Raw genomic sequence first — 26,799 nt, 5'->3', positions numbered from 1 at the left:
CCAATTCTGAAAGGTCCCAGTGACTAGAAGCACCCACTGGCACCATGCTTGGAAATATTGTGCTCATTTGTTCTGACTTTACTGGAAATAGCCTTTATTATAGAAACAATGATAGAATCCAGTAAATCAGGGAAAAGTATATGGTGTAGTGTTGCCATCAATAATAGATTGGAAACAAGTCGGCACTGATGGAACCTGAGGCCTTTCCTTTGTGGAGGTCTTAGTGCCGTAGCAATGCATGTGAATAATGCATGGTCCCAGATAGACTCCAGCTCCCTCTCTAGCCCTTCCACTCACTGGCTTCCTAGCTTGAAGGCTGGTGCGGCACTTTTCCCCAGCAGTGATTGGCTGTGCCTTGAGGGCAGTGGAGGAGATGGGAAATCACCTGCCCCATTTAGCCATGCTGTGCTAGCTGCCTTGGCGCCCCACTGTTCAGACCTTTGTGTCTGCTGCTGGCACTCGACATTAGGACCTCTGGTTAACTAGTTGGGATGCGGTGGCACAGAGCTGTCATTTGGATACTTATTATCGCCCCAGACTTTTTTGAAAGGTAAATCTACTGCACTGCACTCCCAAGGTTCTTCTTCTATTTTTTCCCCACCCCTTTTTTCTCCTCGCAGAGCAGGCATTGTGATTGGCAGTAATGCAGTGTCGCAGTTCTGCCACAATAACAGTTGTTGCTTCTGCTTCTTCCTCGATGTTTCTCACTCCAGTCACCCTCCCCCATCATTCTCCCCGCCATCTTCCTTTTCACTGTCATTTTTTTCCTTCTTTTTCTTTTCTTTTCTTTTCTTTTTTTTCGAGTTTTCTGTCACACTGACGTATGGTGCTGGTGTGGGAAGCAACCGCCACGTTCTCAACGATCCAGCCTTGAGAACCGAGAGGGCTTTCAGCGTCCTCTCACCCAGGGGTCTCGGTGGGGAGTCCGCTGAAGCTGGGCACCCTGTCCAGCCCCCCATGGAGCGAGAGCCAGGCCACGGCACCACATAATCCATATTCTAAAGGCCAGCTGGACTGAAACCATAGTGCTCTAGGAGAGCAAAGAGATCTACCACCCCCGTCCACATCCCACTCCCCAGTAACTGAGTACCTCAGACAGCTTTAGCATGTCAAAATTGAAACTGGGCTGAATAGCTGCCATTTAGCACCAGCTCTTTAGTAGAAATAAGAGTCCGTTTTCCCCCTTAAGCTGCAGAATTAAGCATATTATGTGAAGAAAATCCTGGCCCGTTTCCCATATTGTTTACTTGGGTAAAATTTACTGCAGCATCTTTGTGTGACTGCTTTTTCGCCCCTGCTTCTCCTGCCCCCTTTTGTTTGCACATGGTGCTGTAGTGGAAATGAGCTGCTTGGCTGGAGATGGTTTGGTATCAAGGGGGCTTTTAGGGTCAACTTGCTTTGACAGCAGGAGGATACATTTTGATGGCTGAGTGTCAAAAAAGGTAGGTATTCGAACAGACTGATATTTATTTCTTGTCCAAATGAACCCTCGTGTTCTTTTGGCCATTACCAGCAACACGGTAAAACAAATATTACACAGTGTATTGGTTGTATTGTGGGCTATCTTTAAAAATAGACTTTCAATCTGATAATTGAACATTTTTCTTGCAATGGGATAAGGCTTTAACTCACCCACGTGACTGTGTCTAGTTTTAATTCTACCCTCCGCCTAAGACATATCCTGTGGGAATTATAATGAGGTTTGTTATTCCCCAAAGAATGGAAATTGACATCATATCCAAGGTATTCTAAAGTGACTAATGTAAAAATGTTTCCTTCCTAAAATAGTCTGTCCTACACTAGGTCTCAAATACCTTTTCTTCAGGATGAAGGATGAATATAATATGGGCCACTCAATATGAATTTCACTCAAGCCGTACTGAACTGGGGCACTCGTTGATTACTAGAGCTGGAGACCAAACTCCAAACAGATTTCCCTACTTGAGCCCACAGGTGTGACCAAATTCTTTGAGTCAATGTGTGGTTGCAGTGGGAAAATGTCAAATAAGCTCTCCCTTGTTCTCAACCCCAGAGGCATCACTTTTGATGTCCACCTTCAAAGAAGTCTTATCAGTTCTTTGCTGTTTTAGTTGTTGATCATTAAAGTGGATTATTACAGACGGCTGCGTCCACATGATAATTTAAAAAAACATGAAATGCCAAATTGATTGTGCAAGAAGATATGATGCACTTCAGCACTGTGTGACCTATTAGACTCCTATCAGAAGAAGTAGTTTTCTAAGTAGAAAAGGCAACAGCATTTTTTACAAATGCATTGCACATTATTTAGTTAAACAAGTATGTTTTATAGAGATTTAAAACAGAGGCTTTGGTATTAAAAACAGATACATATACAGGAGAGAGGGCAAGTAGAATTAGAAAGACCACAGACCCTTTTACAAAAGGTAAATGGCTTTTTGATCTGAATGCGAGTCCAAGTGCTTTAAAGATGCATTCTTCTCACTGTTCAACAGGGGGCAACTTATCTGCTTGCAAAAAAGTCTAATTGCAAAGAAGTCTTTGGACAAAAAAACCCACTGCTTAATTTATCTATAACCACTTTTCTGATAAGTTTATGTTTTTAATCAGTCGTTTAAATTGCTACGTAATGCAACATGATTTTCATTTTGTAATTTATGTCCCCATGCAGAGAGAAACATGGTGTGATTTTGGGTGGGATGCGTTGTAACCACGTGAGCGGTGTCTTTTGTTTCATCCAAAAATGTAAAAAACTATGTTGGAGACATCCAAAAGCTCAGATGAGCCATCAAATGGAACTTCATAAACCAGCAGCTGCATCCATCTCATACAGGCTATGATAAAAAAAAACAAAAAACTGTAGGTACATGGAGGCAGGGGAAGGTTGAAAAATAATCTCATGGTTTTATATCTAGCATAATCTCTTGCATATGTGATGAGAATTGAACCTTTATGTAAATATGATGACTATAGTTTCTATTTCAGACACTGTTTTGCAAGCAGTGCCTATATATTAAAGTGGACACTAATACTGTTTAGTGAAAAAAATGTAATAACCCAAAAAAGGAAACAGCTGATTCCACCGTGTGTTTTACTGCAACCACATGCTGAATAAGGTGATCTCTGGATTGCATTCACCAGCAAGCCCACACCTTTAAGCCTAAAACACATGACTTTATATAAAATCTTCACATTTTCATAGTATCTGAACACATAATAATGAATTTGACAATTTACTGGCATTTTACTTTAGCTTTAAAGGTCACTATTTTCTGATGCTTCAAATGAAAGAAAGGTTGTTTTTTTGTTTTTTTTTTTGCAGATTGTGTTAAGGGTATCTTCAAAGCCAATACTGTATTAAACCATTTATTGATCCACATACACTGTAATTACATGGGCACTCACAGATTTTATCTATAGCTCTCAAAGATCTTTCCAGTGTTTTAAGAAATAACCCTAATGATGGCAGGCAGGCTGTTCTACTGTGGGCTTTAGAGCAAACACAAAGCCTGTTATGAGCTGAAGATGTGAAGTTTCTGAAGCTAACAAGGGTCTAAGGAAAGACACCTTCTATTATTGGAAAGAGAGGTTTTTAGAACTTGAGACATACAATTGACTACGACTGATATTGTCTTGGCCTTTGCACACGTTGGCATTCTTTTTTTCAGCTCGTCTTCCTCTTGTTGCCTCAACAACTTTGAAGTGTAACACTGAATAGCTGTAATACCTGACTAGGTATTGTTATCACCAGGAAGCAAAGTCAAGTAAAGCTGACCATAGAATTCATTCTTATCCTGTCTGTTGATATTATTTCTGGACTTTTAAACTAAACTTAGCGTCTATAGCATCTCTCTTCTAGATGTTAGTTGGCTTTGGATAAAATTTAAAACTGAGAAATGTGTTAGGCTTTAGATAAACGATGTCTAGACAATTTCCTAAATTCCTAATAGGGGGCAGAGTTTGACGAAATATGCACGGTGGAAATATGAGTAATAAAAAAGCCACATTCTTGGGTGATATTATATAAATCACTATAGATTTGTGTCATTTGCCGGAGCAAATCAAATCAAAACCAGGATGCTAATCAACTCAAGTGCAAAAACAGAAAATTGTATAAAATTAGAAGTACAACATAACGACAATAAATATAGCAGCGTCTATCAAATGAACATAGTGATGTGTTTACTTGGGTTTACAGTTCGCTTTGTTAGATTACATTTGAAGAAAACAACTTAAGAAAGCTAATTAGAACAAAGCCATTTCCAGTTCACAGTGGACTATGGAAATAAACTGTTTTCTTTTGATAAGTACAGTTTTTGAAAGTATGTCTTATATCAGAACAAACACAGATTTCTTTTTCAACAGGCTGTCAAAAGTAAACGAACAACCCTGGTAACATAATGAATAGGAATGGGTCAAAACAAGACAGCTTCTCATCCCATTGTTGACAGATCGTATAAAAGTGTGGCATTAATGAATTATTTTTGATTGTCAGTGTTGTAAACTACAAATTTCAGAGCACATAATATGAACATTTCCAATGGCAAATGCGGCTGTTGCTCCTGTCTGCAGCTGTAAGGATCACATTTATACCACTGTATATGCTATAATTAAGCATAAGATATCATAAAAGAATAAATTAATATGCCAGACAAAGGGTATCCAATATGTAGGTCAGCAAAGCGAAGATGAATCATATCTCGTGTTAGAATGTGATAACCAAATGATGTCAAAGTGAAAGAGAGCCATTTAAAAGTGGCACTTTAAGGTCTGCATGCCGTACCTCAGTGGCACTCTCCCTCATGAATTCACATCCAGGTTTTCTGTCAAAGCCTGTCACTTAGCTCGATAATCTTTTCTGGAAACCGCTCCATTTTTTTTCTTTCTTTTTTTTTTGTTTTAGGGTGGTATCCCACCTCTCCCTCCCGCTTCTCTTATGCCGCTGTTTCTTCGGAGGGGTAAACACACACGCAAAGCTCCTCAGCCTATCGTCTGTGACCGCCGCTACAGCCAGACAGCGTAACACGATCCATGATAGAGTGGTGCAAATCGCCCAGCGCTCTCGTCTACCATCTCGCATAAGGAGGGGGAGAAGTCCATGAGATAGGTTGAGTTTAAAAAAAAAAAAAAAAAAAAAGGAAAAGAGAAGGGGGAGGTGGTGAAGAGCTGCTGGAGAGTGCGGCAGCGGTGGCTGGCAACTAGAACGATGCTGGTGTGACTTTCCGGTCCACTAGGTTTTAACCCTTTTGACATCGCTTGAGTGCCATCCATGTGTCAGTGTGATAGTGTTCTCGTGCAGTGTGTGGCTCGCTTAGCAGCAGTGGGAAGAGGAGAGATCCAGAGCGTTTGTAAATCCAATACAAGCAGCATCATCGCATCCTGAGAAGTGGACCTTGATACAGTAAAGCCTCAGTGGGAAATTGCTACAGAGATTCTTCAAGGTAACACAGCAAGTTCTTTTTATTGGAATAAACATATTCAAATAATCCAAAATCGAATCTGTTCTGCATTTCTGTTTCTTTTTACTGTATTTCATTATTGCTGTTTGTTCCTGGACATCTGTGCTGACAAATCTAGAGTTGAACATGAATTCCATCTGTCAACAACTTGGATGTGGCAAAATAATGTTTAATGCATTGCAAGGGCTGTGCAGAAGCAGATCTTTTCTTTGGATGGGCCTTATTGTTACTGTAGGAATCTACAGCCTATTGTATTCTTCTTTTTTCCCCCCAATCCCCTCATAGATCTTTTTCATGTGGGGGTGGCGTGTGTTTAAAATGGTACTGCATCCTAACACGTGTAAATTGATGATAGCACTCTGGTAAAAATCATGTCCACAGGCTTGGAAATATTTGCACTATAGAATAAGATAAGGCGCATTCAGCAGGTTCAGGTTGCTTCTTGGTAACCTGGAAGCATTTTTGTGGTGCATTGCTCTTTCGCATAAGCACATATGGTAAAGGGATTATTGTTTCTCTCAAGTCATTAGTACTAGCACTTTATTATGTGCAAGAAATGGGGGAAATGGAACCTTAATATTGTATGAAATGCAATATGAGAAAATATCGCCCTGAGCTTTATAAACAGTGTAAGAACAATTAGATATCATATGCTTTAAAAGAAACTGCTGGTCTCGTAATTCGTTTCCCATTCCGTATTCACATGATACCCATGAAGTATTATGGGTAATGTACGCAAACAGGGGACATAGGTGTTGCTTTTTGGGTGTTGACTTGCCTTTGATTAATCATTTCGGGTTGACGTCATGGCCTCGGAGACAGAGATGGATTGAAGTGCTTAGCAGACCAATAGCTACAAAGACAAAGAGTAATTGGTGTGTAGCGAGTGGTAGCCAATGTAAGCAGAGCAGATGCATCAACAGAGGAATAAGTCTGAGTACTGCAAAGGGTCATACAGTGGCAGTCCCACATACATTTACAGGTGACAGGGAAATGTGAGCAGGTAAATGCAATGAGGCTTTCCTCTGCAGGCAATGCATCTTATGAGGCATCACTACGAATTATTCTCTGGGCCATGAGGTGAGTTCTGGAGGAAGGTGAATACATATATATTTTTTAGCTGCTGGAATGAGTGAAAAATAATTGCTTGCATCCTTTTTTTTTTTTGTGCTTATCTTAACATTCATTAGGTTTGTAATTTCGAAGCAGCAGTCTCTTGGTGATATTGTTTTTGCTATAGCTGGATTTCGGTCCTATTTGCCTGTGCAGCTGTGTGTTGGAGTAATTGAGGGGGTGGACATGGTGCTGAGGAGGTTGGTATATTGTGATACAGCCATCTTAATATATGTCAGTGGTAATTACATTGAAAGAGTGGAGAAGTGTCTCTGGAGAAGATGGAAAATTTACCTCTGCACACGCTGAGTCGGAAATGCTAAAAAAGGGGTAAAGTTTGAACGGCAGCATGCATGTGCTTTCAGAATATGAACGATAACTTTAGTATCAAATAATAGAGCACGGATGGACTATCAGTACTTCCTGCAGGCTTGCTTTTGATTCATGGTTGTTCTCAGTGGACGACAGCTGCTCGGCACTTGCATCAACAGTGAGGTCTGAGCAATTTTGTTTTAATTTTCTTATCTCATGTTTCACCAGTCAGCTCTGCCAGTCTCATTCTCCTCTTAGTCTTACTGGCAAACACACGTCAGGACGCTCAGGGCCAGTGAGAGCCTTAGCCAACAAAGGCTGTTGTGCATTATGGCGTGGTTTCTAGATGAACTGTTCTATAATTTATGCAATGAAAGGATGAACTGTTGTTTAATTTATGCAATATCTGAATGAGGACTTTGTTCTTGGACAGCGCACAATTTCTCCATGCCTATCTCTGAATTTATGTGTGGTTCACCTTAAAACCAGGGTGAAAACAGCATCACTTGCCTTAAACGTTAAACTAAGAATCGCTAAAAAATGTAACTTTTTATTTACTTACATTTGCTAAAGTCTTAATTTAGTCAGTGAATTATAGTGAGTTTACCTTTTTTACCTAAAACTAAAATAAACCTGACTTGTGTATTTAATCAAAATGATGCAAAAACTTATATTCCAGAGCATTTCTCTGGAATAAAGTAAAGTATGCATATTCCAATGGATATATGCTATATAAAGTACAGCTGTCCACTCTGCATATACATAGATTCGTTAGATTGTGAGGTAGGTTAATCAATTAAAAATTAGAACAGCACCTGGACCTGATTCCTCAAGAGACAAAGCTTTTTTGTCCCGTGCATTATCTTCATTTCCACATCTAAAATGATCTTAATAAGGTTTTTGGAAAGCATGTGAGTGTGAAATTGTTCAGAGTGGTGTCATGTGGGAGAGAGTGAACCCTTGTTTTTAATTAAAACTCAGTCAAATAATGTGGATGAGAAATCAGCACACCTGAAAGCTTTAGCCAGTGTCTGTTGGGAAATTTTAATTAAATTTTTAAATTTAATTGCAGTAACCTAAATGTTAAATTTAATATAGCATTTACAATAATAAGAAAATAAAGAGTCACTACTGAGTCTAATAATTTGAACACTGTCGTATTAACAGCGCTGAAATGTGCTGGTGAAAAACTAAACTTTGGATTAGATGATTGTTGTTCACTGTGTCAAACAGCCAGGCTGAACTCACACCGCCGCTCACATTCGATGACTGAAAAATGAAGTGAAAATAAATGTTCTGGCAGATGGAATTGCATTCATGGATCATACGGATTTGAAAATTAACATGCAGTAGGTGTTTAAATGCCAGTGTCAATAACAGAAACACAATAGACAACTTTAAGTTACAGACTTGAAATTTGGATCAAACACTGAATTCTGTTGTTAAGAAAGCTGCAGTATTTTCATGTGTGATATTATCTAAAAATGAACGTGTTCTTTTTTCAGTTTAATGCAGAAACTGTGTAATTAAAACTATATAACTAATATTAAAATGATCAAACGACATTATAAGTTTTGACGTGGCTGTTTTTAGTAAGTACAAATGAGGTTTTAACTATATGGAGTGCAACGAATAAAATGTGCATGTTCGCTGTTAAACAATGAAATGAATATTAAATTTAAGCTTCTGGTCTTGAGTCATGCTAAGAGTACCATAGTTGTAGCAGTGTGAGAAGTACAGTATAAAATGTCATAATATGGATACTCCGGTAAAGTAAGAAAGTAAGGAATTTGTGCAGTGCAAACTCTACAGTGTCAAGAAAATATGTCATGGTGGCAAAAAAAAGGCAGATAGTTCTCCCCCGTGTGTAAATTGTAGAGTTGAACTGACAGGTGGGCAAAACTACAGGGTTCTGACTGCCTGTGAAAGTGTTGTTTGTGTTTGGTATTCTTTATCTTCATATTTGACCTTTTTAAATTCTGTGAGTTTGCTCCAGTCTTATACACTTGGCAGGGTGCAGCCAACTTTCCTGGATAATAAAAGTTCAGCATGTTACGCTGTTATTGAATTTTACCACCATCTAGTCTGTGCTAATGAGTTGTTCATAACACCTATAAGCACATTTGTGGCTGTCTTGCTGTAGTGACCAGAATTCATAGGATAATGATGGTCCTTGCCTCATGTAATGGCGATGGGAAAAGTCTGGAGCCACAGTTCGTCAGCTGTTTACTGTGGACATTTACGGGTATCATTATCCACATGGTGATACCAGTGGGTGGCTACCAGAGCTGGAGGTGAAATAAGCTATTTAGCAGCTTTATGAGAGCATCCCTAGCCCGCGATGTTTTCACATCCAGGGTCAAAACTTGGCAGCCATCTAATCTCTCTCAGTCTCAGAGCTTTCATTAGCATGTCACTTGATCAATCAAGGCTGCTGCAAGTGCCAAAGTCAGACACATTTTTAGATAAAAGGAGCATAATCATAATACCTATTTAGATCATCACTATTCACTGTCATAGCCAATTTAAGTGTTAATTTTCATAATGATGCCTTGGGATATTGGGATATTTTGAGTGCCAATATATTTTGCCACTCGAACTAAATTTTTCTGACTTTTGTGCCAACGCACTTCCAATGGGAGTGAGAACGAGTAGTGAAAATATTGATTACAACAAGTGGTTGTTGTGTTTAATATTGATTTTGTGAGGATTCCTCAGGCTAGATATGATGTTATACAGAAACACTGATATTTTCTAGAATTCCTGCAACGGAATCGTCTCCTTTTAAGTGAAGATGACAGATAAAGGTTAGGTTGTCTCACCTGCCAAATGCCAGGCTGTTGTCACATCTGGATACAATAGGACATGTCAGAAATCCGTGGCCCCTCCTATTATCCGCCTTTACTTCTTTCTTAATCAGGGGCAGTGGATGGGAACAGAGGCAAAGAGTAGCTTTTTATCCCTTAATAAAAGGCCACTTAGGCAGATATTTCTCCCCAGACTCATCAGCTTTGGTCTCTTTTTTTTTCCTGGCACCACATGAAGGAGTTTGTGGAAGAGGGCAAACATTACATCTAATTAAGGATACTTTTCATATAAGCTCACCTCTCTCCCCAGTAATTTCTCTTTTCACCCGTTTCTCCTACCTCTCCCCACCCTGCATCTCTCCTCTCTTCTCTGTCTTTTCTCTTTCTTATCATCCATCATAGGAAGCCCAAAGGTGCCCTTCACAGTTACTGTACCTTTCTGGTTAGCTCTTGATGCCTTTTGAAATCATTGGCTTACCCATGCTTTGATGTTGCCTTCAAATGGAGACTAAGCAAAACTTTGAAGTCACGACCTAGATGTGGCCAAGAATGTCGAATCACTGCAACAAAAGTTCACAAAATTTGTCGTTTGCGAATGTGCTGCGCATCATTAACATGCTGTACGTTTTGAGTGGTAGCATCTTGAAGGGGTTTTTCAGGAATCAGCAGTATTTGTTTTGAAAAGTGAAAGGGAGGGAATGAGTGCTCTGTCTGACTTTGTTCTATTTCTGGGAATGGCTGCTGGAGGATTACTGCAAGTGGCAGAGTGTTCATTATTTAGATGGCAGTAGTGGAGTTGGGAAAGGGTGGTTTTATAAACCACTTGACTATGACATGTGTGCTGCTATACTAGACGCAAAGTTTCACCTCCTTATTTTTTTCTTTTAGCCGGGGCACTTGTGGCAGCTCTCTGCCAGAGACAGTCGACACTAACTGGAATTGATGGAGCAAACTCAGATTGATGGAGTTAATGGATGAAATCGTTGCGAGTTCTCCAGGATTGCTCTCCATATAGGCTTTGAAAGTCATGAAGCGTTCATCCAGCTGTTTCATGGTGCATGTCAGATGTGGTATTATAGTTTTAAAATACAGCATCTTTCCTGCTTGTTATTACATTCAGTATGACTGAGCTGAATATCTACAGCAGGAAATCATTGTTGAGCCTGGCTGATTATGAAATGATGACCGTTTTGTCTCCCTGCCCGGCTCTGTATTTCTTCAAAAAGATGAGTGGCGATAGCAGAAGCGACATTTTGAGATGGCCTAAGAGAAAAATGTGAATCTGAAATGAGAAAGCTGTGACAGTTATGTGTTGCAAAGCAAAAGATGGCGTTCTCTGCCAATGTGTTGGGACACCAGCAAGGAATATTCTCCCAGTGTTACACTACCGTCTCTATTGGTTGAAGTGTTTACCCTGACAGTTTTCAGCTTGGACACAGAGAGGGTCCCGCCGCTGTGATTAATGCACTGCCATGCCGCCATGGTACAGGATGTCTCTCGGCGGTCTCCTTCCCCTGTCCAGTACTCCTCCCTGATATTTCACTAATGTGACTTGACAATAAAGAGATTGATAGTGATCATTATGCTGCTCTCAAAGAGTAATGTCACTTCCCAGCATGATCCAGCCAGTTTCTAATTCAACTACTGCTGTGGGTAGCATCTGAGCAGTGGTGTTGCATATATTTACTGTACATATACATAGCAACAACCGAGTTATGTTAAACCAGAAGCAGTGACATTTAAGAATTACCTCCCGCTGCTGTTATTTCAAAGTACTGAAGCACTGTTTGCATGTTTAGCTGTGAATACAGTGCCTCAGGATGGCTCTATCCAACTGAGGAACTTGACACTGCAAGTATCACCACAACACTTTGCGGGCTATATCACCATTTCCCCAGTAGTCTGTCTACAAATAAAGGTGTGAGGGTCATTCATTTGTTTCCCTTGCTGTAAGTCTTTATAGCTAAGTTGATTTGTTTATCTGTATGTGTTTAGCCCCTGGCCCCAATCTTCTGAGAGAGAAAGAGGTTTAGCATTTAAATTGGTTGATCCACCGCACGTTTGCTAAACCTGTTTTTAAAGCATTACATTGATGAAAAGCAGACACTAATCCCTGCGGGTGTGCGACCTTATCTGACTAAACACCTGACAATGAGATTCTATTGTCACTCCGGGAACACAAAGACTCTGGGTAAATGTGCCTTGCCATAGTTATTGACCTCTGAGGGCTACTGTAGCCGCAGGTGAACTCACTACAAGTATGATTTACAGCATGAAGTTTTGAGAGCAGAGGCTGTTGTTTTTGACGCTAGGCATTGCTGGAAAGCTTCTGATTCTTTCTAATTCATGCAGTAATAGTAGTTTGTCCGCTGTTATTATCTTCTCTGCCTAAACATTTGCTACAGTAAATCCTCAGTGTCCAGACCTGACTGAAGAGATTGGGATAGCATATTAGCTTTGAGAGGTAATCCCAGAATCTCCTGTATGCATTTCTCTTGTGCTTATATTCACACAAACTGATCCTCTAGTATCACACTTCCCATTGTGTATTTAGCCAGACAAGACATTTAGTCAATATTGCTGCTATGAATATGTAGGAGGAAAAAGGCCTTCACCTGAATGTGGCAATTTGATTTTGAACTAAATCATAGGGATTACATTATTGACAGTGCCTTGAATAAACATCAGGATGAGGTCAAAATTCATTGTCTGACATTATTTGTGCATATCTGGAACACGTTGAGGTTTTAAATCAAGCAGAGATTGGATCTGATTTTTTTTTTCCTCATTTATTGAATTGAAAATTTACTCTGTGTGATAAATTATCATAATGTGATGTTAAACGCCCCATCTTGACATGATTTTTGCACAGACAGTGAGAAAGGATCGTCTTGTGGGATTAAATGTGTTATCAGATGATGTCCAGCGTTACGGATTGGCAGTGAAGTGTATCTCTGGACTATGAGCGCTGCATGTTGAGTTGCTGCCTATGTTGTTGAACCTTTTCAAACTGCAGTATGCTTCTTGAACAAGAATTTTTCTTTCCATTAGAATGGATTCTACTGTCATGATATAGCATCATAATATGCTGCAGAGATCAAACAAGTTGAATAGAAAGGAAACAAATGGCAATTTGCAGCAGTCCATTGTGGATTATGGTTGAAACTTGATATATAAAACAAGTGAGTCCAGACTGTGGTGTAAACGATGCGCTTTCTAGTGTATCAATACACTACAGTACACTTCAGTCTGAACAAGAGTAAAGCACATACAGTATTATCATACAATATTATTTCTTGCAAGAATATTAACTAGCTGCTATATTTTTAATAGATTGACAACTTATGGTCATACTAAAGCATATGTTGCTGCTACTGCCGTTTCTCTGAGATTTCACTTCTCAGTTTCCATTGTCAGTCTTGTCTTGGCTTTTATGATCTTTATTCTGATGGATGTATTCCAGTGTGAAATGATTCAGCCGGGTGTGAATGTGGACCATCTAGAGCTGGGCGATATGAGATTTTTTCATATCACGATATGTTCTTTTCATTTCAGGCGATAACGATATCTATCACGATATAAGCCAAATAACTATATTTGTAAGATTTAAATGTGCTGTTGCTCACAAGTAAAATGTGAAATAATCAGCAGCTTGTTTTTATTTAAATATTTATTTCCCATAATAAGTTCAACAGGGTAGATGTACTTAAGGAACATGAGACTTTTTCAGATAAATAAAGGCAAATATTGCAAACTACACAAAAGGCAGCCGCTAAAGCGTTTAAGTTTCAAAATAGAACAAACGAAACAGACTAAATTGTCAATTCCACTTAGAAACAAAATATTAATTCTAAAAATAAATCTTAGTTTGTTTTACAGAAGAACAGACAAAACTGACTAACCTTTGTCAATATCAAATAAACTGAGAACTAAAAGGAAATTCTCAATCTCTCCTTGTTGTATAGCTGAGCTTTTCAAACAGTTTTAACAGTTACTTTAGTCTGACAAAAGCCGAATGACGAATTAGCGCTTCCAGTCAGAGACTGAGGCTACGTCCACACGTACACGGGTATTTTTGAAAACGGAGATTTTCCGTTTTCGTTTTAAAAAATAATCCCGTCCACACATAAAGGCAGAAATGAAGGAAAACGCTGCTATGAACATGCCAAAGCAGCAGGTGGCGCTAGATTCCTAACCGTGCAGAAATGTTGGCCAATCAGAAGTCTAGAAGCCTCGGTGGGAAAAAGTAAACAAAGCTGGGGCATAGAAGCAGAACAGAGTCGTATGTGTGGAGGGACAGTAACTGTGTGTATATGTAAGCATTTAAACACTGCAGAGAGTAGAATTAACAGTATTGTAGAAATTCATTTCACCGAAACAATAACGTGGCGCACAGTGTGACGCATGCACCAGTTTATTGTATTTCCAGACTTGCTTTCGGCACATTTACAGTGCACGCTACTCTGTTTTTGTCAGACTTGAAATAGCCGAAATACCTTCCCACTACGGAACTTCTATGGCTCTTCCGTTCGACAATCTCTCCGGCATTGGAACCATCATCTGTTTTCTCTTCGGTCACGCTCGGTTGATTTTTCTAGTCGGCACACTCATTTCCTCCATTACCCGCTGGCTGCTTCCCAAACAAACACACGTGCGGCTTGGCACTTGTGCTGTACGTAACAAGTCACGCGACGTGACGCTGCGGCTGTGATTGGTTCGGCTCTGCGCTGCTTAATTTGGATTGGCTGACCTTTTTTTTTTTTTTTTTTAAGAGGACAAGAGCGGCGAGGTCTATCGCGATAGCTTAATTTCTCTATCGAGTAAAAGTTATATCGCGATACATATCGTTATCGTTCTATCGCCCAGCTCTAGGACCATCCTTTGCCTCCTACTGCTGCCATTTGGTGAGCGGGAGGAAAAGCACAGGGACTGTTGGAGGAGGCATGAGAAAGCTCGTGTGTTGATGGCGCACCTCCCTTATCTAATTGAGGCAAAGCAAACATGATTAAGCCTAATCTGAAGGACGATCTGTGTCTTCCACCACAGAGACGTTCCACAGTCATGCACGCTCTGGTGGATGAGCTGTTGCGAGGCAGGCCGGTGCAGTTTAAAGCTGATGTTTCAACAGAAACAATGGACTGCAGAGAGAAATTTATTTTTCCATCAACACCAATTCCAAAACTGTCTTTTACCTGAGCTACTGCATAGATTCAATTTAATCAATTTTACAGCATCACAACTGTTTTCAGATCTTTAGGCACTATATGATAGGGATATGGTTAAAGATAAGAAATTTATAGAAAGACCTTAATCTGTAAATGTGGTTTATTAAAGATGAGACATATAACTTTGATGAGTGCTACCATCTTGTGCATCCAAATATCAACTCAGATCTCCTTACAGCTTCCCACTTTGACACTTTTGGTTACTAGCTACTAAAACATACTCTGCGGTAAAATTTGACAAACCTAAAAAAAATCACTATTGCTCAGTTTTCCCTGTCTATCAATAGGCTTGATCTTTTGAAGCCTTTGGAGGTATCTGATTTCAGCAAATTTTATTTTCCTTTTCAAAAGAGTTTTAACAACAGCAACAATTCGAGGATAATTATTGAATTTCAGTGCTGTGACAACTGTCCAAGAAAGGTTTGCTTTACTTGCCGTGCAATTTAAAAGAAATCCAGGTGCATCCCACACAAACTGTATTTTATTTCCTTACAATCATTTTGTTTCTTTTTTTCCCCACGCATAATTCAGCAATAGTGATGAATACCTTTTCAGTCTGCAATCATGAAGCACAATATTTGCTATTCAGTCTTGATTTAAAAGCCCAAGGTGAGCAATAAGCGAGCTCCCCAGTGTTGAACATTTCCTCCCTTTCAGTTGAGTCATGACAAATTCACATCATGTTCCAAGCAGCACACAACCAAATTTGATGCAGTTCAGATGGAGAGGCGTGAGAGAAGTGCTAATTGATGCCTGCTGTGGCATGAAACGCAAATTGCATAGTTTACAAGTACAGGAACCAAATTGAAGACATGCACAGCTCTGCGGAGTCGTTATGAAGGGGCTAAATAGAGAGTGTGCACAGGGAAGCATGGATGCTGTCGACACACCACTGCTACCTGCTCAGTGTTGCTCCGTTGCTCTCACCGTGTTAACATCATTTGCCCACTCACACACATTGTCACATTGAGAAACACAGATCACACATATGTGTCTGCGTGAACTTGTCTAAATATATCACAGCTATTATCGTTTAGGAAAAGATCCTTAAGCTGCAGATGCGGTTTCATTTTTGCAGTCAAAAGTTTTATCATTAGGTTTAGGGGTGTTCTATGCATACACTCATCAAAGCCGTTAAAGGGCAATGATTGCATTTGCCACCATTAGTCTAAATGATATGTTTTCCACTTATGCTGTTTGCTGCAGTAAAGTATACATTTTTCATATCAAACATTTAGTTGATGTTCTTCCAGAGTGAGTCACAATAAGGAGGCATAAAACAATTCAGCAACTTGCACAGCGAAAAGATTTAGCTGCTGCAGAAACTGAACTTCTGACCTTTTTGGAGAAGATTTCTAATATATAAATCAGTCAGCTGTAAGAAACATTTATCAGTCTGCTGTGCATCTGAATGAAGACGTTGTTCTTCCTGGTCTCTTTCATTTTCATAAATATTCAGAATATTTATCACATGCTTTTAAAAACAGAGCAGCTTTATGATGCATGCTGTTAGAGAGATTTAAGCAGGCTGAGAGATTCACAGCCAAACCTTAGTCGTGCCCTTTTAGAGAAAGACACTCTTACACTGTGTTATGATGGGGACTTCTGCTATACTACATCAAAATGTACATGAATGAACCTGGAAAGAAAAGAAGAATGGATTTTTGGGATTATTAAATCAGATTTACATCTTACTTCTTATTTATCTTTAGTGCAGAAGCAGTAGGTTTTTTTTTACTGGTAATAGACGTCATTTTTAACGCATACTCTGTTCCATAAATGTGAACCTTTTTACTAGGATGGTGACGCTTTTTCTGCAAAATAGTCATGCTTACATTGGTGTCTACTAGTCCAGTGCTTTCCAGAAACTGTTGAACAACATTTATATAATCATTTTTGATCCTAGGGGATGGCAACATGACTGTGGTGGCCTTGTCTTTTCTCATTTAATACCACAAAGGTTTTGACATTAATAGTTTTTGGTTTCACCCAAAACCTGCAACCAAGACTGTCTCAACAACTAATAGATTCATTGTTTTATATTTCATTTGCCTTATAATATTTTTATTTTTTGTTTTTGCTCTCAAATTTAAAACACATGCCATTTTTATATTTTCGTGATAACATGCTAACCTAAGCTATGAACTTGTAAACATGGTAAATATTAAAATGGCCTAAAATTGCCCAAATAATGTCTAACTGCAATCAAATAAATATTCATATATTCATAATATTCAGAAAGCGCATAAACAGTATGAACGATTGACTTGTATTCTAATGGACTCAAACAAGCAGTGTATGTGCGTTCTAATTATTTTTAAGCATCAAAACTGCTAAATACTAACATATTATCATTGCCCCAGAATGCTAGCATGCTAAAATTAACCCAACATTCAATGTAAATACTTATAGACAGCCTCATCAGAGGTGTGTCATTCGCAAACATGTCACTTGCAGGAACTATACCCTCGCGTTTGTTTGTTAGAATGCCTCTTTAGATATGGATCTTTGAAGCTGCTTTCTTGTCAGTTGTACCCAGTGAGAGCCAGAAATGCATGCAAGAGGAGTGGCTAGAAAATAACTGTGAGTAAACTTATGCACCTCCAAGCAAACAAGTGTTTAATGAGACATGAAGGAGCTGATAGAGTGGTCAACCTTGTAAGTGAGTGGGTGAAATTTCCAGAGCTGACATGTAAGTTTTAGTTTGTGTATTATTTCCTCTGCATTTTTTGAAGCAGGGATGATGATTAAAAGTTGTAGACTTTGGTGAAATTCTCAGTAAATCTGGGCTATCTTAATTACTTTTGCTGTTTGTATTATTAATAAACTGCAGAAGGATGTTACCTTTAAGCTTGCTTCATAGATCATTTCTTATTGGTGCCAAATAATTCCTAAACGAAATATACTGTTGCTCTTTTAAAGCAGCTATTTGTTATAAGATTTTGACACTTAATGAATATAAAGTGTTGCTCAACTAGGCTGCAAATGTGTGTATTTGTGTGTGCGTGTAGAAAGTGGGATGGAGGCTGTGGTGAGATGGCAGTTGATAAATGGTGGTTATCTTGCTATCGTGGAAAACAATATTAACATGGATGGGGGACTGGTTACATCGACTGAAGTAGGTTCAAGGCATTTTAGTGACCAAATGTTTTGACTACTTCTGTTTTATGGTTGGGTTGTTTTTTTTTGGCTGAATGAGTTGGCATGGAGAGCACGTAAAAAACCACAATGGGGCTGCACTTGTACATCTGATGTGCTTTGATACACATCAACAATCATTTTGGAACTCTATGTGTATTTGTAATATATACTTCAGTCTGGATTACTTGCTGCCAAGCCTATTACAGTACACGAACAACAAAAATAGGCTCTGAGAAATGCTGCTTTGATAAGCCTCGGCTTATCACCCACACATTTCATCCCTTCTAGTGTCCTTATTCAAGAAATTTGGCAATATTTTAGGCTACCTTGTAGTCATTTCCGTGAGCTTTCCTTTGTGTGTGTGTGTGTGCTCCTGCAGTTCCTTCTAAAGCAGCCTCTGGAGAGACAGCAGAGGAGGTATGTATGAGTTGGATGCCTCCTTGACAACACCTTGAAGGTAAAAATCAATGTCTGCCAAACAAAGTGAAATGTTAGGCTGCAGCCAATACATGACAGATGAGGCTTAGGGTGGTATTTTCTAAGGTGAATGAAGACTGGAACGCAGACAGCCCTGTCTGCTGATGTCAAGCAAAGGAGCATTAGAGAGATTTTGAAGGACAGTACATCTGACTTCCCTGATTACTTTTATTATTGATTAACAGGATGTGGACATGTGTGAGAGCCACTCTGAAATGGAAAGGGGATGAGGTTGAAAATTAAGAACGACCGCACGCCAGATTAAACTTTAAAGGCCAGTTTCACTAATGAATTGTGATGCTGGGCCACTCAAGAGACTTTGCCTCCAACTGGGGTTGTACCAAAGTAGCCGTCTTGATTAGATTGGATTAGTCCTCAGATCAGAGCAGCGTTCTGCTTCATAGGATGACCAAAATTGTTTGATAAGTCACATTATTTCACACTTGTGTTTTGTGTCTAACAAAAAACAAAACAAAAAAACTTGCACTTTCCATGTCAGTGCTGAGCACAAAGAGTTTTAGGAGGATCCCAGATTCCTCACGGTGGAGCTCAGACTATGCAGCTGAATTGGAGCTGTAGAAGCTGCATGTCTAGCCTGGCACATTAGTGGAGAAAACACTGTGTTGCTACCTTATGCATGATCAGTCTTCTCAACTCCAGCAGTGACCTCAGCGCAGAGCCGTGGGCCATATCATGTTGCTGATTGAGCATGCACCAAGTCTCAGAGGGTAAGCGGGTTACATCTTAGTTCCTCTTGCAGAGAGAAGCAGAGGGTGTTCTGAAGTAAAATTCCAAAACATCAGTAGTGCTAGAAGGCTTTTCTCAGTGGGCTTTAAAGTGTGTCTGCATGCCTGTGTGCGCACATGTGTATAGACTGTACTGCCTAACACATGCTAGCACACATAAAGTTTATCACCTATGCCCATGGAGGATATTGACATCTGTAACACGACCCTCCCCACCACTAGAAGGCACAAGTCTGTGAATACTATAAGAATAAACCACTGATTTGTCCTATTATTATTCTTGTCCCGCGCTCTGCTCTGTGGCCAAGAGTAATGCAACAGTGGGGTATCAATTCATAGCCTTGGCCTCAGGAAAGCTCTTTGGAAAGCAGAGGGATTTTCAGCCTTTCTGCTGTAGCTCCAGCTCTCAAGCCAGACACTGCAAGAAATGTTGGCCTAGTGAATTATATGTGGGATAGTTGGAAGGTGACAGGTAAGGGGGAGATATAAAAGCAAACATGTACTGTTTGTTCATTGTAGTGCATTTGATAAAGAGACTTGGTTGGCTCAAACATGCAGTTTGCTCTATTCCTAACCAGAAGGAACAGTTTCATCTTTATTTTATGCGGCCTCTTTTACATTTCATTGTATTCCACTGTTACAGTGTCATTTATAACACTTTATTCTTGTCTGGGCCTCCCCTGAATGCATATAGTTACTATCTTAATGGTAATGGTGTAAAATACCAAAATATTACAGAGCCCTGCTTGAAATTTTTGCTCACTATAAAATATCAACATCTAGAAAAGATCATCCTATTTGTTTATTCATTGTGGTGTGAAAGATACACATTATAAATCTCCTTCTTCTCAAATTTCCTCACAATGAAGATGAAAATTAGTCATCTCTTGCAAGTGGAGTGCATCCAATTGAGAACAATATGCCAACAATTAATCAGGAAAAGATAGGCTTTCTCATTTTTAGATGAATACTCTGTCCTTTGTCTTATTTCCCCACAAACTGAGCGATTTGCACAGGAAATGCAATTATAGCAACCATTGGAAATGACTGTGCCACTACAACCAAGAGTGGTTTGTTTTTTTTCCTGCAACCATTTTCTCAAGTGATTGGAGAAGCGAGCTGTAAATGAATGAGGAGGCACATGAATAGTTCTCAGAATACACGTCATATTTTATGACCCGTAAGATCATGCAGACAACTTTTTTTTCTGTAATTACTCATTCAGATCTATATTGCTTCATTCAGGGAAGTGAGTCACATTTCAGCAGAAATGGATAACATTGTTTTGTTGCTAATGCTGAGAAGCTTGGTGCAGTAAAAAAAAAAAAGTTGCTTAATGTTCTCCAGCAATCTTCTGAATGTTCAAAAGCTTTTCTGCGGTGCCTAGGACCACCCCAGCTAAAGTTTCATGTTGGCTCCGTCAGGCAGTCATTGCTGCCTCTTACTGAAGGCTCAAGCCATTCAACCCACCATGGTAATTTAGATAGAGTGAATCACTACTCTCAAGGCCAAACACTTATAGGGGAAACTCAGAAACTGGCAACTTCTTTTCAAAATAATTCCACAAGAACCTTTGAAAAAAGAGATTTCCAGCAAAAGCACTGGACTTAAACACATTCTGAGAAAAGCAAGTCTCTCCAGAGTCCTGATGTCTTACAAGCTGGTGATTTGTTTATATTGTACAGCTTGTTATATTGTAGTTAACTGTGCTCCCACTCTTCTTTCAAAATCAAACAGGAAGATGCAGTGATAGGAAATGACAGACTGCTGCAGTTACTGTCAATAGCATGTTAAAGATGTAAACAAACAGATCAAGAATTTGCGGCTATCGTGATGGTTGCAAATTTATGCTGTATATTCGAGACTGGGAAATATGATCTTTAATGTCTGAATGTTTCGAGAAATCTAACTGACTGACTGATACTCTTAAAGCAAATGAATTGTTTTATATCAATAAATTAGATGATCATTTCTTGTGATTAATCCACAGAGAATTGCCGACTAGTAAACTTCAGACATTTTAAAGCATTCTAAAAATGGCTGTGAGATATGTGTAGACTTCCATCATCTCAGCTGATGACTCACTGCTTTATTTTGTCATGATGCTGCTACTAAAATTTGAATCCTAGTAACACTGATCATGTAATGTGTTACATTATATGTGTTTACATATAATCCCTTGTATCGATAGCTAGTTACCAAATAGTGCAGCTCCACTTTGGTTGATTATTAAAAGATTTATTTCTTCTTGTTTCAATTTCGAGTGCTTCTTTAGATCAAGTATAAATGTTAGAAAAGTGAGAACTGGCACACTTCCCTGTGGACTGTTCCTGGTTTCTTTAGGTGCAAGAAAACACAGTGGTGCGTGCAATGTCAGTGCTTAAAACTGTGCTGCCTGCGCTGAACTTAGAAACTGTAGCATTTTATCTAGGTGCGAACACGATCTCTCTGGACAAACAAGGAAGCCGAAGCTGTCCACACATGAATAAATACAACCAAGTGTTTTGTCAGCAGGCTAATTGTCAAAGCAGCTTTTGAGAAGGAGTGTAATTACTATGTAATCGGAGAGCTGTCAGAAAGAACTGCTAAGCAGTCATCATCTGTATGATGATCTGCCATCTGTAGCAATGTCTGCAGGAGAGAGAGGGAGAGAGAAGAGGAGAGATGGAAAAACAGTAATGTGAAGCTGCTCGCATTCACTGCTCTCCGATGGAATCAACTTTCTAAGTGTATTTACAAATCATACGTTAGAAATAAATGGCAGAGATTTTAAGCACAATGTGAGCTGATGAATGCCTATATGGCTGTGTAGGAGCACATTATGTGTGGGTAAATGGAATGTCTGTGTCTATAATGCAATAATTATGTAATCCCTGAAATATTGGTTACATCCCGATTCCCCTGCTAAGAAATGGCTTAAAAGAAATTTCTGTCTTTGATCAGACAGAAAGTCAGGAGAAGAGTGGGCAAGGCTGCAAAAGCACTGGAGGTACTCTGGCAGGAAATATGATGGAATTCACACAGCTGCTGCTGCTTCTTCTTCTTCTTCTTCTTTTTTTTTCCTCAAAACCCCCAGTCCCTGAAAATTGCCAACTCTCTTTGCAGAGTAAATCCCCAAAACTCACCTAGGGCAAGGTTGTTCTAATGGTTCCAAATTCCACTGGGTACTGCCCCCCAACCCCCCAGCCCCTCCCCATTACGAAACACCACCCTCACTCCACCTTCAGGGCTTCTCAGTGAAAAGCTGCTGTCTTTTTTCACTACTAAAGAATACTGCTGTCTTCAACAGCTGAGGTGAAAAGAAATGTAGCCATTGATGAGAAAGAATGTATTGATTTTGAACATCCTACCTAGTCTAGATGGCTTGTTTTATCATAGAGTCCATTTATTATTCATTTCACATAAAAGTCAATCTGGGATTTTTTTTAACTGATCTCCCATTTTTAACAGTATGTTTTCTGAATTTCAATCAAGCAGAGTGAAGGTTCTGCATTTTATTTTCATGTCTCTCTTTTTTTCACTGTTTCTTTTTGCATTTTTTCTGTAATTGTAAATATTCCTCTGTGCGTATATAAAAAGTAAGCAGAATACCTTAAGCAGTAATAGGAAAGCTACGGCCTCCATAAGTTATCTGTGATCTGTTTTGATGGAATTCTTGTGATGCACACATACTGCAATTTTCCTATTGGAGAAGGGCGAGCCAGTCAAAGCAAATGCCCTTTCAATTCCATTAGCAGTTGCATCAGTCTCTTAATGGAGAGTAAAATGGCACAAGACCTTTTGCAGTACTTATACAATGAATATGAAAAGGCTTTCACTAAGGCTGCCAAGCTTAGTGGGTGCAAAACGGCTTTTAATTGTGTCCCAACTCAGTGTTGGAACATTATGCGCTGTATTCCAGGCTTGTCAATGCTTTAATCAAAAAAAAATATTTTCAAAGGATGAACATCATAGAAACCTAATTGGTCTAAATGCCCCAGTATCAAGAAGGAGTATGAAACAGATTCTAGAAAATGTAGTGATAGCTTAACTCAGCTTACTGACAGTGATAGCCTCTGTTACAGTTATTCAGAATGGACCAAATCTGTGAACAGACACATCTAAGCTGTTTTAGGTTGTCTGCTTACCGAGCAAAAAATGTCTTCTATAAAAACTGTGTAGGGGTGTCGTCCTAGACTTTTCTGGTTCACTAATACCACTCAGTGCACTTTTCTCTTGTAAACACACTGCAGTAGGAAAGTCTTCAGATCACAAACTTCTAAAAACAGAGTATTAAAAGAAATTAAAAACAAAGATCCACCCTCGGTGGTGTTTATGCAAATATGCAGGGGCTTCATAAATCTACATTTGATACCGCAAGCGTCATTAAGATGAGAATGAGTCTGTCATTTCAGCACTTGCATGCAGTATTAATCACAAAGGTCCTTTTAAACCATGTTGCTGATGGAGATGATGACAAGCTGAAGTTGAGGAATTATGCAAAGGAGGCATCCGTCTTGATCTGATTTCAAAGCAAAGCCCCATAAACCACACAGCTGTTTCATCTGCCTTTCTAGTCACTAAGTCTTCACATTAAAGGGCATCTTAATTCCCTCTGTGTCTTGATGGAAGACAATGCCAGGTTTCTTAAAGGGTCATTGTTTTAGTTTGCTTCTTCTTTTTTTTTTTTAAACACACAGTCCAACATCTGCTAGGCCGTGGATAATGTAAATGAAATTGCTATGGCACCATAAGCCCATAATTTAGCATGGTTTGCTTTTCAAGCCTTCAAATCTGACAGTGAAGTTCACAGAGAATGTGCAGTGGACTGCTACTCTCCTGCTACCACTTTTTCCTCATTGGTTAACATGGAATCAGAAGGAGAGAGGGTGTCTCAGACCATGTCCTGAGTGAAATTGGATTCAAACTCACATCTCAAATTAGAGACCAGAAACCATTGCACCTCATACTACTCCGATATAAGAACACCTACTGTGTGCAGCGAAATTGATCACGTGAAAAAAAAAGTATGTGTTGTTATGACCTATACATACAGCCTAGGATTTCAGAATGTTCTGACTTGAAAGGCTCGATATATGAAATGTAGCATGCTATTAAAATGTTGATTCTTATAATAAAATACAGACAAGTCTCACTTAGAAGCTCACCATTTGATCTTAACCAGACAAAGATTAAGGGGATGACATATGTTGCATAATTAAAGTCCACACATAGTTGTGTTTCAGATATAAACACTTAAAAGAGCATAACGCTGTGATATATCTCAGTGCAATTCTTCAAAGAGTTAGGTGGTCAATAGGGTTACTCCCTAGATTTATACTGTGTATGTGCTGATATAGAGAGACGCCATTTCATCAAGCTTCCCAAGGCTGTCGCTTCTCCCTCGGTGTGACATCGAGAATCTGGTATATTTACCACATTTTGAGACAGTTTTTGGCACTTTCTGTTTAGGTAAACCATTGTTTTTTGTTCAGTGCCTGCTACATCTGTCTTTGTAACAGGCACCTCAGTGGATTGTGGCACAGCAGCCTTGTAGCAGTTTGTAAAGCACTGCATAGGATGCAGCTTAATGTAGTTCATGGGGTTTTATGTTCTCTTAGTTCACTGTGGGATTATACATTCAAATTCTGCATGACAAATCCTACTCCTTTGAAGGTTTGGGGAATTTTGTGTTTACTGAGCACTTTGCTTAGCATGTGCTCTGAGATTTAAAAATAAAAATGAAACAGCTTATTTTCATGTTATAGTTCAGGCATGCCTTTAACATGTTGAATCATCAGAAATTGATTCAGGAGTAATCAAACTGATGACAGAGGAAGTGTTCAGGCTCATCTTTTTGCTTACTGTGGTGGCACTGCTCCCAAAAACCATAATCCACCTGCGCTGCGTACCACATTTTTATGGGTTTGAAGTAAGTTCCATTTTCAAACTCTCAGGGTAAGTTGCAAAATAAACAAGAGTAATTAAGGCATTAAAATAAAGATTTGTTCAGATCTCCCATGTGCAGTATTTATGATGTGTAACGGTAGGACAGATTGTTTTTACGGACTGATTTTAGTGAAATATTTCATTTGATTGGTTGGAGATTATATTCAGCTTCGTTAAAATCCTTTTGTAGTCCCTATAAAGTAATGTGCCTACGTTTTGCTTTTTAAAATAATACTTTCTTGCTGTAAACATTTCACTTGCTTCCACGTTAGATACTTCCTTGTGTTATCGTCTTGATTGTCCCCTCAGCTGCATTCTCCTTTCCTGCTCATTGACATTTCACTGGTACACTGGTGCATGCTGATTACATGAAAGTGCTTCTGCTGGAAAGTGGAGCTCACGGGTGCTGCAGGCTCATACAGTGGAATTAGACCCAAAGGTGAAGTAAAACCAGCCAGTGTTGATAGATAATCCACATTTCTATTAGCCTACTTAGCACTTTTCTAATAGGGCCCATAGTCTAGCCTGGGAGATGAGTGGGCTGCTGTGTTTTTCGTTATTACTAAGTCATGTCAACCATATATTTTTTAAAATACTCATACTGTAGCTGATCTTAGGCAATTAGCGTTCAGAACTGACTTTGAATGTGGTGATGTCAGGTGATGAGAGGCTTGTGTTTGATTGGATTTGATAAAACTCTAATCATGGGCCACAAAAAGGAGAAAAAAACCAACCTTCATCTGCGTCTGATGATTTGCTTTTATGGACTTTACAGCCACATGCTGATGCTATGTAATTGCAGTCAGGAATTAATTAAATTTTGATTGGCCTTCTGAACCAGCATTGTGGACTCTTGTCACTACTGATTCTGCTCTGTCACGTCCATCTGTGTAACTTTGTGTCTAGCTGTCTATGTGAAGACCTATCTCCTCGTTTGTGTGTCTAAAGATGAAAGTGATGTTCTTGGAAATTATAATATTAAAAAGCCATGTGTATGTGTGTATGTAGGTGCACGTTGCTACTGCATGTAAAAAAAGCCCAACGTTTTTTTTCCCTTTTTTTACTTACTTGAAGATTTTTCCTTGCTGTGAATGGCTTTCATGTTTCCTCTGAGCTATATGGAACTAAATGGCTCATTTGCCAGAACTGAATAGGTTGTTTTATGCATAGGGTTGCACACTGAAAAGTGAAAGCACATAGACAAGGATGCAAATTGCTTGGTCATTAAAGGATCCTTTCAAAATGATGACTTGAGTCCTTTCAATGAAGCTGTTCCTTGCAGCCAACAGCGCAGATTTTGATCCTTGTGTACATTGTTGAGTAAGCAAAGGTTAAATCATACACTGAAAATCAGTGTTCATGTGCTGTAAATTTAAACTCATAGGCTTCTAGGCTTCATAAAAAATCATGCTGTCAGTGCAAAAACAACAGGAGCTCCTAAAAAAAAACAAAAAACACAACTCCCGACTTTTTCAATATTCTTCAGGCTCTCTGTAAGGCAAGAAAGACGATACCCATTTGGGGCTCATTGGAGCAAATCAGAATTGTCAGCACTGTGGGTTTTTACCTTTTAAACAGGGAAGATGGATAGATAATCACCACATGCCATTCT

General features: G+C 39.2%; 1 protein-coding gene across 9 annotated transcripts in view; it reads left to right on the top strand.

Moving 5' to 3' along the window:
- The window catches only part of LOC146676871 (teneurin-3), a 146,000-nt gene that overhangs the window by 32,028 nt on the left and 87,173 nt on the right, over positions 1 to 26,799 (top strand). Inside the window, exon 1 of one of the 9 annotated variants that reach the window (XM_085415853.1) lies at positions 5,151 to 5,420. The exons of 7 other annotated variants lie outside the window; for them this stretch is intronic. Coding sequence is in view for 1 of the 2 variants with exons in the window: in XM_085415843.1 (XP_085271969.1) it covers positions 17,451 to 17,478 (28 nt within the window). In the remaining variant the exon portion in view is untranslated. Of the gene's footprint in view, positions 1 to 5,150; positions 5,421 to 17,375; positions 17,479 to 26,799 lie in introns of those variants that run through there. One more of the 9 variants, XM_085415843.1, reaches the window with a different exon arrangement.

This window comes from Rhamphochromis longiceps, linkage group LG2 (assembly GCF_057381845.1).
Source record: "Rhamphochromis longiceps isolate RC_006_pf linkage group LG2, R_longiceps_female_GT1.1, whole genome shotgun sequence".
NCBI lineage: Eukaryota > Metazoa > Chordata > Actinopteri > Cichliformes > Cichlidae > Rhamphochromis > Rhamphochromis longiceps.
Note: the sequence above shows the minus strand (reverse complement) of the source record. Positions and strands in the feature narration are given on the sequence as shown.